The sequence below is a fragment of the Borostomias antarcticus genome (genome assembly GCF_949987555.1).
Source record: "Borostomias antarcticus genome assembly, chromosome: 15".
NCBI lineage: Eukaryota > Metazoa > Chordata > Actinopteri > Stomiiformes > Stomiidae > Borostomias > Borostomias antarcticus.
Window position 1 is genome coordinate 3,346,522 of NC_140248.1, and position 19,741 is coordinate 3,366,262.

The 19,741-nt window shown below is 50.2% G+C and overlaps 1 protein-coding gene across 1 annotated transcript in view; it reads right to left on the bottom strand.

Annotated features, from left to right (window-relative positions):
* col26a1 (collagen, type XXVI, alpha 1) overlaps window positions 1–19,741 on the bottom strand; it is a gene marked incomplete at both ends in the record, with an annotated part of 52,112 nt that overhangs the window by 4,099 nt on the left and 28,272 nt on the right. Inside the window, 4 exons of the mRNA XM_084449826.1 lie at window positions 2,099–2,221; window positions 2,883–2,990; window positions 3,160–3,289; window positions 3,419–3,480. Of these exons, the coding sequence (XP_084305952.1) occupies window positions 2,099–2,221; window positions 2,883–2,990; window positions 3,160–3,289; window positions 3,419–3,480 (423 nt within the window). The remainder of the gene's footprint in view (window positions 1–2,098; window positions 2,222–2,882; window positions 2,991–3,159; window positions 3,290–3,418; window positions 3,481–19,741) is intronic.

Consider the following 19,741-nt stretch of genomic DNA (forward strand, 5'->3'; position numbering starts at 1 on the left):
TGTTTGGTTTAAGAGCGTCTGTGTTATGATGAGCTGGTGGTGTTAGGATGTGTGACACGGCTGTGTCATGGCCAGCGTTGAGGCAGGGAGCAGAGCAGTAGTTCTGGTACAAGTTCAGCATCACTCCACGAGACGGATCAACCTGCTGAAAACTCCCATATCCTTGAGAGCTCTGGTTCTCCTTCGCTGTCACTCTCACTCTCTCTCTCTCAAACACACACACACACACCCAAACAGACACTTCTACTATTAGCACTCCTAGGCCCCCAAGTCCCTGCCGTATTAAGATTTGATTGGAGGATCTCTTCTTGGCGTTTTACGGAGCAGGTTTTTGGCTCAGCAGTGGTCGTGCATTGCCAGACCCAGGCTGCTGTGCTGACAGCTTACAAATTGGCTCTGATTTACAGCAGGCGGACTGCAGTCAGAGCCCAGGCTTAAACAAAGCCAGCCCGCCACCAGTAATTAAATACAGCTTTCCATCCATGCTGGTGAAGGGAAGGTGGGAGAGAGGTTCTGCTGCCATCTGGTGGTGCAGAGTAGGAAGTGCAGGGGGGTTAGTCAATGGACCCAGTTTTCTGTTTGTGTTGTTATACTGTATTAATCCCCCATGGGGAGTTCTGCTCTTCTGTCTCATTGGTTGAATTGAGCACAAGGTCAGTTAGAGGTCAGTTAGCACGACCCTTGGATGTTATGAGCTTTGGGTCACTGGTTTGATGCCCTACCGCCTCAATCACACTCCATATAGACGCTTCTCGGCCAAATGGAGACCCCCAAAAAACATACTAAATATTTCACGTATGATTTTCCTACAGCTGTTAAGAACCGATCTGACCCAGGAACACAGTTAGAAACACTACTAATCTGTCATGGCGTCTCTCCCAGCCCATTGGCCGGCCCTCCTACCCGGCCCCGCCCAATCCCCAACCCGGTGCTGAAACGTTGTTCCGTGTTCACCTGCAGGTGTCCCGTAGGACCGGTTCTGGGAAGTCCATCAAGGTCGGGTGAGTGGAACAGACCTCTCAATGCCTGTAAAAACTCTCTGGTCCTGAAACAAGTCCTGGTGGGTCGACAGGTCTGCTGTGCCAAGCCCTATATAGCCACGCTCACAGGAACAAAGATTAGGGCTGATTTAACTACACCACTCTGAGTCACAAGGCCGGGGTATTTTAAGGTTGAAAAACTGTGTTTTGTCTACACTGCAAAATAAAAATGATAGTGGGTCATGAATCTCTATTAAAAGTCAATGTAGATTCAGAGAGTGGCTTAGCCAGGTAAGTGATAGTCCCACTGTATTGATGGAGAGTCATTTTATCTGCTTCTTATCTTCCTCTATTATTAGCTATGTGAGGTATTGTGATCTCTAACTGATTGTTATGGCTAGTGAGAGAAGTATGCACAGTGGGAAGACAGAATGGTGGTAATGATGCATAATAATAGAATAATAACCTAAGGCATTCAGACCAAAACCAGATCAACGCCAAGGACAGCGCACGCCAGCAGACCGCCTGTCTCTCCGCCCTCATCTGACCTTCTGCTCCACGTCACCCAAGGCATTCTGGGGGATGTCTCTGTCCCAACTTACTAAAATACATAGCCACCTCAGGCTAAACTTTGATGAGAATAAGGTCTCAATTCTTGTCCCCTTAGACCTAAGCGCAGCAGTTGATATGACTGACCATGATATCCTAATCAATCAACTTGAAAAGTTGTTTTTTCTGACTGTGTTAAACTCTGACTGTGTTAAACTGGTTTTGGTCTGAATGCCTTAGGTTATTATTCTATTATTATGCATCATTACCACCATTCTGTCCTTCCACTGTGCATACTTCTCTCACACATCAAAGAAAGAAAGTTCTACTTCAGGCTTGGAGATCCTGTGTCTGAGAAACATGACGTCTGATTAGGGGTTGCACAAGGGCCCTGCCTTGGTCCATTACCGGAAGGACGACGGGATGGGATAAGAGCAGAGGACATTTCAGCCTACTGCGTGTGTGTGTGTGTGTGTGTGTGTGTGTGTGTGTGTGTGTCAAGTTGCCCATGTCAGCCCATTGCATGTGTGTGTTGTGTCATCGCCTCCTTCTTGATCAGACCTACTCACAATCTCCCAGCTCCCGGAGGCTGAACACGTCTCCTCTCACGGAGAAGGGGGAGGCTGGTCCAGGGGGGCCAGCTGGCCCAGGTACACCCCTCTCTCCTGGGGCGCCCCTCTGACCCGGCGGCCCTGGGAGATGGATGGTACCACCACTGTTATGACAGATGGACGACTCATGCTGTATAAACATCTGTGATTCATAGGAAAGTATGCCAAAGCACACCAAGCACTCCATCTTTCAGCTGTATAAAGTGATTAAACTGCACTTTTCCGTCACACATATCTTGTAAGTGTACGTTAATAACCGAATGACGTTTACATTCGTAAGACATGTGTCACCGTGTCGCTAGTCAGTATAGCTTTCTCCCTCACTTTGCCCATGCTGGGTTCACACTCTGTCCTCTGACTCACTGTGTGAACACCTCTCAAAAACCCTCCAGCCAGCTGCGAGGCTGGGCGGTATTTCTACTGAGAATGAGTTGAACCAAGCAGGGGCGGGGATCCTGGGGAGGTCAGGGGGAACATGTCCCCCCCAATATATGACATCATTAAAATTGTCCAGCCCAATATTTAGATTGGGGTAGTGGCATTCAAATGACCATACAGTAGGAAAGGTGTCCCGCCAAAAAAATACTCTAAATGTCAATGTAAATGTCCCCCCCAAAGTTGGATTCAGATACCCGCCACTGTAACCAAGCCAACTGGGTCAGACGGGCGCTGCACCTCGGCCAGTGCTATTGTTCCAGCATCTGTAGTAAACGCAGATGAGAGAGGGGTTTCAGACTCCTACCTCTGGGGCCCATAGGGCCGGGTTTCCCCAATGCACCCATCTCTCCCTTGGGTCCCGGGGGGCCGGTGACACCCAGGGGCCCGATTGGTCCCGGGGGGCCTCTGGCTCCTTGAGAAAGAAACGATTCGGAACCTCAAAAGACAACCACGGGGGAACACACATTGTTGAGGAGCTTTTTGAGCTCTCTGCCTGCAGAGCGCTGGCGTGTGGAGGCAGAGGAACGGTTGCTCCTGACCGAGCCGCTCTACCAGAATAACCACGGCTGTGGCGTGCTCACCTGGCAGTCCAATGGGAGGAGGGCTGGGGGGCGTGGTCTTGGGCGCTCCCACCTCGTTGTCTGCAGCCCTCTCAGCAAAGTACCGGTTCTGGATCGGTGGAGGAGGTCCAGCTTCTTCCAACAACAGAATCTGACCCAAAGCCGAAAAAAAGCAGGTTACCAGTAGATATGATTGTAAGCCTTTGACAATGCGTTATTATTCAAGACTCAAATGCCCCCCCCCACCCCCCAAAATAATCAGTTGCCCTATCTAACTTACCTTGCTCTCGATGATGCTCAGTCTGTCGCTCATATCAGCATAACCAGTGCAGTTCATACACTCTGAACATGGACGAAAGAGAAGGGGGAGGAGGGGGGTGGAGAATAAAGGTCATATAGGGCACAGTCTGATTCATATAGGGCATAGTCTGATTCATATAGGGCATAGTCTGGTTTATATAGGGCACAGTCTGCTTCATATAGGGAATAGTCTGGTTCATATACAGTAGGGCAGTCTGGTTCATATAGGGCACAGTCTGGTTCATATAGGGCACAGTCTGGTTCATATAGGGCACAGTCTGCTTCATATAGGGCAGTGTGGTTCATATAGGGCATAGTCTGGTTCATATAGGGCACAGTCTGGTTCATATAGGGCACAGTCTGGTTCATATAGGGCACAGTCTGGTTCATATAGGGCACAGTCTGGTTCATATAGGGCACAGTCTGGTTCATATAGGGCATAGTCTGGTTCATATAGGGCACAGTCTGGTTCATATAGGGCACAGTCTGGTTCATATAGGGCACAGTCTGGTTCATATAGGGCACAGTCTGGTTCATATAGGGCACAGTCTGCTTCATATAGGGCAGTGTGGTTCATATAGGGCATAGTCTGGTTCATATAGGGCACAGTCTGGTTCATATAGGGCAGTGTGGTTCATATAGGGCATAGTCTGGTTCATATAGGGCACAGTCTGGTTCATATAGGGCAGTGTGGTTCATATAGGGCATAGTCTGGTTCATATAGGGCATAGTCTGGTTCATATAGGGCACAGTCTGGTTCATATAGGGCACAGTCTGCTTCATATAGGGCACAGTCTGGTTCATATAGGGCATAGTCTGGTTCATATAGGGCACAGTCTGGTTCATATAGGGCACAGTCTGGTTCATATAGGGCACAGTCTGGTTCATATAGGACATAGTCTGGTTCATATAGGGCATAGTCTGGTTCATATAGGGCACAGTCTGGTTCATATAGGGCACAGTCTGGTTCATATAGGGCACAGTCTGGTTCATATAGGACATAGTCTGGTTCATATAGGGCACAGTCTGGTTCATATAGGGCACAGTCTGGTTCATATAGGACATAGTCTGGTTCATATAGGGCACAGTCTGGTTCATATAGGGCACAGTCTGGTTCATATAGGGCACAGTCTGGTTCATATAGGGCACAGTCTGGTTCATATAGGGCACAGTCTGGTTCATATAGGGCACAGTCTGGTTCATATAGGGCAGTCTGGTTCATATAGGGCACAGTCTGGTTCATATAGGACACAGTCTGGTTCATATAGGGCACAGTCTGGTTCATATAGGGCACAGTCTGGTTCATATAGGACACAGTCTGGTTCATATAGGGCACAGTCTGGTTCATATAGGGCACAGTCTGGTTCATATAGGGCACAGTCTGGTTCATATAGGGCACATTCTGGTTCATATAGGGCACAGTCTGGTTCATATAGGACACAGTCTGGTTCATATAGGGCACAGTCTGGTTCATATAGGGCACAGTCTGGTTCATATAGGGCACAGTCTGCTTCATATAGGGCATAGTCTGGTTCATATAGGGCACAGTCTGGTTCATATAGGGCATAGTCTGGTTCATATAGGGCACAGTCTGGTTCATATAGGGCACAGTCTGGTTCATATAGGGCACAGTCTGCTTCATATAGGGCACAGTCTGGTTCATATAGGGCATAGTCTGGTTCATATAGGGCACAGTCTGGTTCATATAGGGCATAGTCTGCTTCATATAGGGCACAGTCTAGTTTTAAAAAAAGCTTGGCGCTGCCCAAGATGATTGTGATTGGTTTAAAGAAATGCTGTCCAGTGTTTTTCCCCAGGTGCAGCCAGACCCTCTCCATCGCTGGCACCGCGTGAAACCAAGTGGGCAGAAAAGTTTGGCTATGAAAGACTACAGTATATAGGGCATCATCATTCAGCGTATCCGTTGCATTGATCCATGGCGTTATCTGCTCCTCCAGTGTAGCTGACAGTACATGTTCACACAAACTACCACAAGTGAACCACACGCTCCAAAAGCTGCTTAGCAGAGAGAGACAACACAGTGAAGCCTGGGTTGTTCTTAGTGTGGCAGACAACAACGCCGCTGGGCTCGGAAGACATGGCAGAGGAGAGGGAGAGAGAGAGAGAGAGAGAGAGAGAGAGGGAGGGAGAGAGAGAGAGAGGGAGGGAGAGAGAGAGAGAGGGAGGGAGAGAGAGAGAGAGGGGGAGAGAGAGAGGAAGAGAGAGAGGGGGAGAGAGAGGAAGAGAGAGGGGGAGAGAGAGAGAGGTAAAAAGAGATAGGGACTGAGAGAAGGTGAGAGCGATAGACAGAGACAGACTGACAGTGAGAGAATGAGTGGAGAAAGGGAGAGAGAAAGAGAGAAAGGGAGAGAGAAAAAGAGAGATTTAAAGGAGTAGTAAAGGGAAAATGCATGTTTAGCCCTGTTTTAAGGTTACTTATGATCATATACAATGATTCAGATCAAAACGTTGACAAAGCTAGCATTTTCGAGAAAGTTGATAATTGCTCTACCACCGTTTTGGTTATACAATGGATGTGGGTGGGCACCTTGAAAAATCATTCAAAAACATGTTAAACTCGATTTCAAAGACAAGAAACTCACCTAGGTGTTAGTTGGCGTTCTGGCATATAATTCGCCATAAAGTAAGATTCTAGTTCATCTGGAAAGGCTTTTTAAAAATATTTAGCATCGAACTATTTAGTCGCAGCACATAGGTGTGTAAACTTCCGCTTTAACTGATTCCGATATTGCGCAATGCCTTGATCTCGCGGTAGGTGACGTCTGTGGATTCCGCTCAGCTTCCTTCCTTGAAAAGCTAGCCGCAACAACAAGACAGGCTCGTGCGAAGCATTTGTTTGGGATCTCAACAATGACACGCTATTGTGCCGTTGCCAATTGTGGCAAAATCCGTTCATCTGTACCTTGTCATAGACTTCCCTACAATGATCCCACAAGATTGAAGTTGTGGCTAGAATCTCTTTACTTGGACGTAAACACACCTGTGGATATTCTTCGGGTCTTAGATCACCGTGTGTGCGCTTTGCATTTTGAGGATAAATGTTATAAGCCTAGGCTATTCTCGAAGAAATCTCCCAAAAGGGTCTTCCTCAAACGTGATGCTGTTCCGACTTTACATAGAGGAACGACAGAAGACAAACGAGTGGAAGAACTTGAGGTAAGTTCTTATTGCCAGCTGTGTGTGTGTTTGCGCCCGTGTGTGTGACTAACTTTAGAAAAATAGAATTGTAAGAAGTGGTCTTACAGCAGGAAATTATCAAAACTGTAGATTTATTCGCTCGGACATAAATACTAGTGGTAAAAGCAGGACTCACTTTCAACAGGCAAGGAGTCAGACTCATGGACCGAAAGGTTTGCCATGTCAGCTGTTAGCAACAGGTCCCACTCGGTACAGCACAAACTTTCCTCTTCGGTGGACATCTGTCGGCAATGTTTGAAAGCACACCACCAAACACCCGTGGTTCGTGGTATAGCGACAGCTTCATCGACCGTCTCTGGCTCTGCGGTTCGGCGAGCCTCCATCTCTTCCATTTGCTGTAGTTCCTCCTCACTATATTCAGGCTCCAAACGATAAGCGCTGCCGTCCAAGTCTAATTCCTCGCGATCAAATTCATACTCTTCTAGATCAGCCATTTTGATAAGCGTTTTCTGAACTGTAGCCTAGGGCTTCCTTTTCTGTGAGCGAAAGAGTAGCGTGAGCAGTGAGCAAACTAGCTAGCCTAGCTAACATAAACAATAGCTACCGTAAGTAGAATCACCTCTGCGGATTGATCTACACATCTACAACGGCCGCGTAAATACAACTCAATGGATTTCATAAAATGATCAATAAAACCCTACAGGATTCATACTTTGTTGCAAATTTGATGTCAGAACACCAACGGACACCAATTACACCCTCGGTGAGCTTCTTGTCTTTGAAATCGAGAGTTTAACATGTTTTTGAATGATTTTTCAAGATGCCCATCCACATCCATTGTATGACCTAAACGGTGGTAGGGCAATTATCAATTTTCTCGAAAATGCTAGCTTTGTCAACGTTTTGATCTGAATCATTGTATATGATCATAAGTAACCTTAAAACAGGGCTAAACATGCATTTTCCCTTTACTACTCCTTTAAGGATGTAGTGAAAAAGAGAGCATGGGAAGATCAAGTGATGGATGACAGCCTGGGTCTGTGCTACGGTCTCTCCTCTCCTCTCTCTGTGATGGATGAGAGCCTGGGTCTGTGCTACGGTCTCTCCTCTCTCTGTGATGGATGAGAGCCTGGGTCTGTGCTACGGTCTCTCCTCTCTCTGTGATGGATGAGAGCCTGGGTCTGTGCTACGGTCTCTCCTCTCTCTGTGATGGATGAGAGCCTGGGTCTGTGCTACGGTCTCTCCTCTCCTCTCTCTGTGATGGATGAGAGCCTGGGTCTGTGCTACGGTCTCTCCTCTCTCTGTGATGGATGAGAGCCTGGGTCTGTGCTACGGTCTCTCCTCTCTCTGTGATGGATGAGAGCCTGGGTCTGTGCTACGGTCTCTCCTCTCTCTGTGATGGATGAGAGCCTGGGTCTGTGCTACGGTCTCTCCTCTCTCTGTGATGGATGAGAGCCTGGGTCTGTGCTACGGTCTCTCCTCTCTCTGTGATGGATGAGAGCCTGGGTCTGTGCTACGGTCTCTCCTCTCTCTGTGATGGATGAGAGCCTGGGTCTGAAGCATACAGAATCATCCCTCCTCTGGCAACACCCTGACAAAGTTTTCCTCTCAGTCTGACTGACACTTGTCAGAGATGCCAATTGGTGCGGTCCGTCGCCACTCACAGAGAGCAGCCTTTGACCGGGACATCACACCATGGGGGGGGGGACATCACACCATGGGGGGGGGGACATCACACCATGGGGGGGGGGGCATCACACCATGGGGGGGGGACAGGGGCCGTGGCCGGGTTGACATGTCCTAACATGCCCTTTCATCCTCACTGGGACAGACTGCCTCTAAAGAGGTCTGTTAACTAATCAAGTGTCAAAGTGCTTCCCGTGTCCTTGGGGTGCTCATTGGAGGAAGTGTGTGTGACCCATTCAGGCTTCTCTGGGTGCTCATTGGAGGAAGTGTGTGTGACCCATTCAGGCTTCTCTGGGTGCTCATTGGAGGAAGTGTGTGTGACCCATTCAGGCTTCTCTGGGTGCTCATTGGAGGAAGTGTGTGTGACCCATTCAGGCTTCTCTGGGTGCTCATTGGAGGAAGTGTGTGTGACCCATTCAGGCTTCTCTGGGTGCTCATTGGAGGAAGTGTGTGTGACCCATTCAGGCTTCTCTGGGTGCTCATTGGAGGAAGTGTGTGTGACCCATTCAGGCTTCTCTGTCGTGACCGAAGTAAAGAGCTTCAGAAAAACAGACTTTCCAGAGCAAGACCCTACTTAAAACGGACCCTGAAGGAAATATTCTCAACCCCTTGAGTGCTCCGATTCTCTTTCCAACCTAAAACGGCTCTATGACCCAAACCATCTTTGAAAGCAGGATAATTCTGGAGAACTTTGTACTTTTTGCTTTCAAACATACTGTTGACTTGGGGAGCAACTCTAAAACTCTAAAACTCTAAAACTCTAAAACTGATGTTCATTCATGTTTTCTTAGGATTCTGAGTAATGAGTATGACATCACCACTGAGGTGTTTGTTGACAAGTCAAACTCTAAACTAATTCATCAGCTCATTCTCAGCTCATGACACTGTGGTGGAGTGTGTTGGGAACCATGGAAGAAATGAATCGTGTGAGGTCCTATGCCAAGATGGACATGGGACTGACATCGCTGTGATGAGCAAACTAGAGGAACCTGAAACTAATTCTTATTCAGAGTTTTTTTTGTGAATAATGTATACAGTAAGTGCATGTTTTTATATAAGCTTAAATGAAGCGTTTAACCTCGGGTCATCAGACTGGAGATTGGCTACTGGTGCTGCACATTCATAGCCTGAACACATTTTGTTCACATTGGCTGTCGCCAACTCAAAATAGGTTCTCAGTCCAGATAGTGCAGAGAAAGTTGATTGAAGAGATGATTGAAGGCCATCTGCACAACATGTGCTAACGATGTGTGTGTACTGGACGACACTGCACATGTGTGTGTGTGTGTGTGTGTGTGTGTGTGTGTGTGCGTGTGTGCGTGTGAGAGTGATTTTGAACAGTCGCACATGACTAATTCACACACTCAAGCAGTTTTTTGCACTGATGCACAATCAGGCACTGAAAGCACACGCACATACATACATGCATGCGTGCACACACACACACACACACACACACACACACACACACACACACACACACACACACACACACACATTCAGATTGCTAAATAATGAGTGCCAGGAGGCCAGAGTGGGCTGAATGGTGATATTTCTCCTGGCATAGAATCTGCAATAACATAAAACAACCTTTTTGGGTGAAAAGTGTATGATGTTTTTGTGTGCAGTGCAGTTCTCACGGTTGAGGCGGGGAATTAAGGCGTGCAGCTGGAAGCAAAGTCTAACCTAATCAACTTGATTAAAGTGATTCAGTAAAGTAGTGAATAATCTATACTGTACGTCTGACTGAAACCCACTTCTCAAGGTATGTTTAATGGATCAGATTGTGAAAGAGCTGGCCGGAGTCACGTCTTCGTGATAAAGAAGGAATAAGGATGATCCTGGCGATGCCGTGGTCTGCCTTGAACAGATGAAGTCTTCTTGACTACCGAAGGTTGTCTAGGGACAAACTTGAGAACATCCTGGACGATCCCTCTCATCCCCTCCATGATGAGCTGTGGCAGATGTGGAGCACCTTCAGCCACAGGCTCCTCCCCCCCGGGTGCAACACACAGCGGTTCGGGTGTTCCTGTCAGCCAGCAGCCATCAGACTGTATAACAGAGCCTCACATTCTTCCCCTGGGGATTAATAATGTTTTATCTTATCTTATTTTATCGTATCTTTCTACTCTCAGCCTGGTCTCACATAGCCAGGCTTATCTCCACACTTTACGCCCCCTCTCTGAAAAGGCTGGACCGAGCGTAATGTTAGCTCTGTGCCACAGGTCACTAGGTTCGGCTCGACAGGAAACACAACATTAAAATAAACTGGATTTTCGCCAGTTTGGAAATAAGCAGAGGAAATCCAATATGGTCACTGGGCTTTCCAGGGGCAGATACCTGTACGAGAGTGTATCATGGGATCATCTGTTTCAGAGCAAACCGCAGTCGACGTTCGACAACATCAAATGAGAATGTCCACAAAGAAGGAGGAGTTTGAAAGCAAGGAGACTGAGCAATGAAGATGGGGTTCACTTAAGAGCAAGTGCCAGACCGTGTGTCATTGGCCAGACCTGGGTCAGTCCTTTAGTCAGTCGGTGACTGTCCAGTCTCGCCATGCCAGACTTCGGAGATCTCCGCATCTGAAAGTCTGGAGACATCTCCATAGAAAATCGTTCCCTAAAACCGATTCTACTAATCAGAGCCACTGCCTACATCTCCAACAGTGTGAAGAGCCCACCTTATTGGACATGATGTCCTCCCCCTGCCTTCATCCCTCACTGGAGCGGAGAGTCAAAGCAAAACATAGCATTCACCGCCCCATGATGAAGGACCGCCATGTAGAGATGTAACGGTGTGACCAAATTTATCATGGTTACCAGCAAGGGCGTAGGTTTGCGTATGGACGGTTGGGACATGTCCCTACCAACATTTTGGGAGGCCCAAATTGTCCCTACCAACTTCTGGGTCCGGATCCGGACCGCGGTCCGCCTGTTGGTGATATAGGTGTCAAACCCAGTCTGTGCTAGACGTGATGCAAATTTTTGCCATATTAAACTCCCATAAACTTATGTTAAAAAAAACGTCAGTGATATTAAAGTCGTAAGTTTTGATATAAAAATAAATACATTGGGCCTCATTCACCAATATCTTCTTAAGTTCTGTTCTTAAATTTCTTCCCAAGAACGTTTCTAAGGAAAGCTCCCGTCTGATTCACGACGTGTTCGTAAACCGCTGGAAGAGTTCGCTCCTGCCTTCTCTTCTCAAGTTCAAAGCTCGTGGCCGCTCACATGAATTAGCACAGGTAAACTCCCCGCCAGCCCCATATAAGGATATGCAACTCCAGGGTCGTGTGCAGATGTCACTTCTCTGAATAAATACCGGTAATTCGCGCCCTCCACTCGTCAGCTTTTCGATAGCATAATGTTTTAGGTTGGGTTGTGTCAGGTGTGTTAGCAAGTCAGAGGACTGCATGTCGAATCCAGCGTGAACACTGGAGATTGTTACTGGTAGTAGCCTACAGTATATTCAGACCTTAAAGGGCCTTATCTCAAGATTAGTGACATGGACAGCACCATGTCCCATTTTAAATGTGAAATGTCAGCCGTGCAAAGCTTAAGGTCGATGTAATATTTCAAATAGACCTGCGTTTACTCAGCATCAGTGAGCTAGAGTATCAAATGGTGCTTATCTTTGCCATGATTAAATCTGGATTGAGGATTATCAGTCTTCTTTATGTCTGCGCTGTCCCTATATTCTCTGAAATGTCTACTTTTAAGAAAAAAAATGTAACAGATCTTCCACACCTGTTAGTATTACTCATGTCATGCTGTCTAGCTATAAAGCTAGATCCATCTGTCTGTCTGCGGGCTACACTTCAGACAAAAAGCAAATGATAACATTTTCTTTGTTACAGATACACTTAACCTCCTCTCCGTTCTTCCTCTGCGAGACGAGAGATATGAATTTATGACCTGTTGACCTCGACGGCACTCGTCGCTGCTCAGAGACTCAGGTAAGTCGACGAGGCTCGTCTTTCAAGAGCTGAAGTGCCCCTGGAGGCCAACATCCTGGCACTGACTGTCTGGTCGAAACGCAGGCGTGCTTTTCCTGCGGTGTAGTGTACCACTGGGTAAAGGTCTGCCTCAGATCACCGGTCCGGGGAGATGGGAGGTGGAAAATCCCAGATGTTCTCTTCAGAGTCAGCAGTAAAAATGAGAGGCACCCCCCGAAGACAATGAAGAACGCAGACTGCGAGGTGAATGCTTTTTCCAGATGGAGAGGTGGGGTGGACTGGACTCATTTGAAACCGTTGCCAGCGACTGCAAGGCTTCAGAAGATTATGAGGACAGTTGCCGTTATACTGTACATATAGACAGACACAAACACACACTTGACTTAGTTCAAAGGGCAGATGAGCGCATCTCTGACAAAAAGCCCAATCCAATACACGGCACGTTACATAAACAACCTCGCCGCATTCACGGACCACACCCGCGGAACACACCCACGGAACACACCCACGGAACACACCCACGGAACACACCCACGGAACACACCCACGGAACACACCTACGGAACACACCCACGGAACACACCCACGGAACACACCTACGGAACACACCCACGGAACACACCCACGGAACACACCCACGGAACACCCCCACGGAACACACCCACGGAACACCCCCACGGAACACACCCACGGAACACACCCACGGAACACCCCCACGGAACACACCCACGGAACACCCCCACGGAACACACCCACGGAACACACCTACGGAACACACCTACGGAACACACCCACGGAACACACCCACGGAACACACCCACGGAACACACCCACGGAACACACCCACGGAACACACCCACTGACTGAATTGTGGAAGTGAGACATTTCTGGAAATGTGTTGTCACAGATCAGAATATAAAAACACAGAAATGAACCCTGTGCCCCTTGCCAAGTGCAGCTGAGCTAAAAATAGCCCTCCCCCTCTTGCTCCAGACAAAACATACAGTACAACTCTTTCCTGGGGCTTTAGAAGGCAGGCGTTAAGCACACTAGTAAACATGAACTAACAACAAGCTAACGCATCCAGAAGTGTGTCTGGCTCCCACTGCAGAGAGAGAGGACGGGTGAGCCAGGTCTTCCAGATGCTGTTTCTTCTCTCTGAGGAGCCCCGCTGTGTCTGGTTGTACTCATAACACAGACATGATCCTACAACCAGGGACCACAACAAGGCGAAACCACCACTTAGCGGTCAAATTGTCACAGAAAGCTCCAATGGGAAATTCTCTCATCTCAACTTCTTTGTGATGTTTTTGCCCCTTCAAGTCTCAATCCCACCAATCCCAGACTCAACAGTGGGAGAACTGAACAACAGTCACTCTGAAATATGCAAATCCTTAGTCCTGTAACCAAAACAACATAATGAACAGTGATTCCATTCAAGTTATGTAAACAATGGAATCCATCCATGCTCACCAAGGTGGCTGCCACTGGAGATTGACTTGACTCAATCACACTCTGCCCTTCAGTATAGTACCAAGTATATCACAGTATAGAGGTAGAATGTGACAGAGAGGTTGAACGCGAGGGCTGTTTATGAGGCAGAATTGATCACGATGAGAGGAATGCCCTCCCTGCTGTGGAGCGTTTCAGACTTCTCAGCCAGAAGGCCTGAAAACTATGTGAAATCTCAAATGCTCCAAGGAGAGGATGATGCTATGTCTCATGTAATCCAGCCCTCATGCCTCAGCGTAGCAACAGAGGCCATATGTTCTCACTTACACACCCCTTGTTAGGTTCACAACTCTCGCTCACACACACACACACACACCTGACAGTACTGACACACACACACACCTGACAAACAGTACTTCAACAAATCTTAGAAAGCGCTCCGTGTTGAAGAGTGAGATGGATGGGCTGTTGACAAGGCTGCATATGCTATCTGATTAAAACAGTGTAGTGTGCAGAGATAGGACACATAGCTGAGTAATCAGGCTAACCTCCTTCCCTGTAGACACATGAGGACCTACAGTGTAGAGAGGTCTGAGGTGTTCCCTGTGTTGATCTACTCCACCGCCTGGCATCCCAGCTGTCCTGACAACTATGCTGTTCCAAACAGTTGCTCATCGGACCCTGTGGTAAAATGATGGCATGTTCTGGAATAACAGTATTACAGGCTTTGAGAATGTGACTTGATCAGACGACTGGCATACTTGCAGCTCTGCGATCGGCTGGCTGAGGCTTTGCGGGACACTAAATGAGGCTCCTCCTATGAGGCGAGGGCGTGTCCACGCAGGGACCGCCCCTAGTGGTCAGGGTGGGAGCTGTCCTGTTTCTTAGCGAGTAGATTTATAAGAGGGTCGCAGCGGGTGAGCGGACTTCCTGCTGACCTGTGAACTCCCCAGGATAAACACGCAGGCAAGATGAACATATATCAGTGGCCAGTCTTGCCAGGAAGTTTCAGCACAGTACAGACGAACCAGGAAGAGTAATGGGCTTGTCAAAAAACAAGCGGGGACCCCTTTCTGCATTTTAGGCACAAAAGCCTTCGGTTTCCACATGTATACAGCCAGTCAAACAAGCAGCATGGGAGAAGATGTGATCAGACCACTGTCTGCAGTGAGCCCCTAGGAATTCGTTGGAAACAGGTAGTGAGGATTGACCTGGCACTACGCATCATCCTCCTAACTGATTTAAACTCTTAATGGACAAGCTGTATCAGCCTGCCAGATCCCCACTAGCTACGCTAGTTAGCTACGGCTTGTTAAACCACTGCCTTGTTAATCTCAGGCTCTTTGACATTGTGTACTTGTCTCTCTTGTAACCAGTTCCCAGGTCACAAGCAGTGAGCTCAGCGAGGTATTAGAATGAGCCTCGCCCAACCCTAAAACTGACCATTTGATTGAGGTTACATTCCGGTTGACAGTGGAGCCTTTTTGCTGCACTCTGTTAGCACTCTACCAGGCCAGCCTCCTATACGCTCTACCCAGCCTCCTATACGCTCTACCAGACCAGCCTCCTATACGCTCTACCCAGCCTCCTATACGCTCTACCCAGCCTCCTATACGCTCTACCCAGCCTCCTATACGCTCTACCAGGCCAGCCTCCTATACGCTCTACCCAGCCTCCTATACGCTCTACCAGACCAGCCTCCTATACGCTCTACCAGACCAGCCTCCTATAGGCTCTACCCAGCCTCCTATACGCTCTACCCAGCCTCCTATACGCTCTACCAGACCAGCCTCCTATACGCTCTACCAGGCCAGCCTCCTATACGCTCTACCAGGCCAGCCTCCTATACGCTCTACCCAGCCTCCTATACGCTCTACCAGACCAGCCTCCTATACGCTCTACCAGACCAGCCTCCTATACGCTCTACCAGACCAGCCTCCTATACGCTCTACCAGGCCAGCCTCCTATACGCTCTACCAGGCCAGCCTCCTATACGCTCTACCAGACCAGCCTCCTATACGCTCTACCAGACCAGCCTCCTATACGCTCTACCAGGCCAGCCTCCTATACGCTCTACCCAGCCTCCTATACGCTCTACCAGACCAGCCCCCTATACGCTCTACCAGACCAGCCTCCTATACGCTCTACCAGACCAGCCTCCTATACGCTCTACCAGACCAGCCTCCTATACGCTCTACCAGACCAGCCTCCTATACGCTCTACCAGGCCAGCCTCCTATACGCTCTACCAGCCCAGCCTCCTATACGCTCTACCAGGCCAGCCTCCTATACGCTCTACCAGGCCAGCCTCCTATACGCTCTACCAGGCCAGCCTCCTATACGCTCTACCAGACCAGCCTCCTATACGCTCTACCAGACCAGCCTCCTATACGCTCTACCAGACCAGCCTCCTATACGCTCTACCAGGCCAGCCTCCTATACGCTCTACCAGACCAGCCTCATATACGCTCTACCCAGCCTCCTATACGCTCTACCAGACCAGCCTCCTATACGCTCTACCCAGCCTCCTATACGCTCTACCAGACCAGCCTCCTATAGGCTCTACCAGGCCAGCCTCCTATACGCTCTACCAGGCCAGCCTCCTATACGCTCTACCAGACCAGCCTCCTATACGCTCTACCCAGCCTCCTATACGCTCTACCAGGCCAGCCTCCTATACGCTCTACCAGACCAGCCTCCTATACGCTCTACCCAGCCTCCTATACGCTCTACCAGACCAGCCCCCTATACGCTCTACCAGGCCAGCCTCCTATACGCTCTACCCAGCCTCCTATACGCTCTACCCAGCCTCCTATACGCTCTACCAGACCAGCCTCCTATACACTCTACCAGGCCAGCCTCCTATACGCTCTACCAGACCAGCCTCCTACACGCTCTACCAGACCAGCCTCCTATACGCTCTACCAGGCCAGCCTCCTATACGCTCTACCAGACCAGCCTCCTATACGCTCTACCAGACCAGCCCCCTATACGCTCTACCAGACCAGCCTCCTATACGCTCTACTAGACCAGCCTCCTATACGCTCTACCAGACCAGCCTCCTATACGCTCTACCAGACCAGCCTCCTATACGCTCTACCCAGCCTCCTATACGCTCTACCAGACCAGCCTCCTATACGCTCTACCAGGCCAGCCTCCTATACGCTCTACCAGGCCAGCCTCCTATACGCTCTACCAGACCAGCCCCCTATACGCTCTACCAGACCAGCCTCCTATACGCTCTACCAGACCAGCCTCCTATACGCTCTACCCAGCCAGCCTCCTATACGCTCTACCAGACCAGCCTCCTATACGCTCTACCAGACCAGCCTCCTATACGCTCTACCCAGCCTCCTATACGCTCTACCAGGCCAGCCTCCTATACGCTCTACCCAGCCTCCTATACGCTCTACCAGACCAGCCTCCTATAGGCTCTACCAGGCCAGCCTCCTATACGCTCTACCAGGCCAGCCTCCTATACGCTCTACCAGGCCAGCCTCCTATACGCTCTACCCAGCCTCCTATACGCTCTACCCAGCCTCCTATACGCTCTACCAGACCAGCCTCCTATACGCTCTACCAGGCCAGCCTCCTATACGCTCTACCCAGCCTCCTATACGCTCTACCAGGCCAGCCTCCTATACGCTCTACCAGACCAGCCTCCTATACGCTCTACCCAGCCTCCTATACGCTCTACCAGACCAGCCTCCTATACGCTCTACCCAGCCTCCTATACGCTCTACCAGGCCAGCCTCCTATACGCTCTACCCAGCCTCCTATACGCTCTACCAGACCAGCCTCCTATACGCTCTACCAGACCAGCCCCCTATACGCTCTACCCAGCCAGCCTCCTATACGCTCTACCCAGCCTCCTATACGCTCTACCCAGCCTCCTATACGCTCTACCACACCAGCCTCCTATACGCTCTACCAGACCAGCCTCCTATACGCTCTACCAGGCCAGCCCCCTATACGCTCTACCCAGCCTCCTATACGCTCTACCAGGCCAGCCTCCTATACGCTCTACCAGGCCAGCCTCCTATACGCTCTACCAGGCCAGCCTCCTATACGCTCTACCCAGCCTCCTATACGCTCTACCAGGCCAGCCTCCTATATGCTCTACCCAGCCTCCTTTACGCTCTACCCAGCCTCCTATACGCTCTACCAGGCCAGCCTCCTATACGCTCTACCAGGCCAGCCTCCTATACGCTCTACCAGGCCAGCCTCCTATATGCTCTACCAGACCAGCCTCCTATACGCTCTACCCAGCCTCCTATACGCTCTACCAGGCCAGCCTCCTATACGCTCTACCAGACCAGCCTCCTATACGCTCTACCAGGCCAGCCTCCTATACGCTCTACCAGGCCAGCCTCCTATACGCTCTACCAGGCCAGCCTCCTATACGCTCTACCAGACCAGCCTCCTATACGCTCTACCAGACCAGCCTCCTATACGCTCTACCAGACCAGCCTCCTATACGCTCTACCCAGCCTCCTATACGCTCTACCAGACCAGCCTCCTATACGCTCTACCAGGCCAGCCTCCTATACGCTGTACCCAGCCTCCTATACGCTCTACCAGGCCAGCCTCCTATACGCTCTACCAGACCAGCCTCCTATACGCTCTACCAGGCCAGCCTCCTATACGCTCTACCAGACCAGCCTCCTATACTCTCTACCCAGCCTCCTATACGCTCTACCAGGCCAGCCTCCTATACGCTCTACCAGACCAGCCTCCTATACGCTCTACCAGGCCAGCCTCCTATACGCTCTACCAGACCAGCCTCCTATACGCTCTACCCAGCCTCCTATACGCTCTACCAGACCAGCCTCCTATACGCTCTACCCAGCCTCCTATACGCTCTACCAGGCCAGCCTCCTATACGCTCTACCCAGCCTCCTATACGCTCTACCAGACCAGCCTCCTATACGCTCTACCCAGCCTCCTATACGCTCTACCCAGCCTCCTATACGCTCTACCACACCAGCCTCCTATACGCTCTACCAGACCAGCCTCCTATACGCTCTACCAGACCAGCCTCCTATACGCTCTACCAGGCCAGCCTCCAATACGCTCTACCAGGCCAGCCTCCTATACGCTCTACCCAGCCCCCTATACGCTCTACCAGGCCAGCCTCCTATACGCTCTACCAGGCCAGCCTCCTATACGCTCTACCAGACCAGCCTCCTATACGCTCTACCAGGCCAGCCTCCTATACGCTCTACCAGACCAGCCTCCTATACGCTCTACCAGACCAGCCTCCTATACGCTCTACCAGGCCAGCCTCCTATACGCTCTACCAGACTAGCCTCCTATACGCTCTACCAGGCCAGCCTCCTATACGCTCTACCAGGCCAGCCTCCTATACGCTCTACCCAGCCAGCCTCCTATACGCTCTACCCAGCCTCCTATATGCTCTACCCAGCCTCCTATACGCTCTACCAGACCAGCCTCCTATACGCTCTACCAGGCCAGCCTCCTATACGCTCTACCCAGCCTCCTATACGCTCTACCAGGCCAGCCTCCTATACGCTCTACCCAGCCTCCTATACGCTCTACCAGACCAGCCTCCTATACGCTCTACCAGACCAGCCTCCTATACGCTCTACCCAGCCAGCCTCCTATACGCTCTACCAGACCAGCCTCCTATACGCTCTACCAGACCAGCCTCCTATACGCTCTACCAGACCAGCCTCCTATACGCTCTACCAGGCCAGCCCCCTATACGCTCTACCCAGCCTCCTATACGCTCTACCAGGCCAGCCTCCTATACTCTCTACCAGGCCAGCCTCCTATACGCTCTACCCAGCCTCCTATACGCTCTACCAGGCCAGCCTCCTATATGCTCTACCCAGCCTCCTTTACGCTCTACCCAGCCTCCTATACGCTCTACCAGGCCAGCCTCCTATACGCTCTACCAGGCCAGCCTCCTATACGCTCTACCAGGCCAGCCTCCTATACGCTCTACCAGACCAGCCTCCTATACGCTCTACCAGGCCAGCCTCCTATATGCTCTACCAGACCAGCCTCCTATACGCTCTACCCAGCCTCC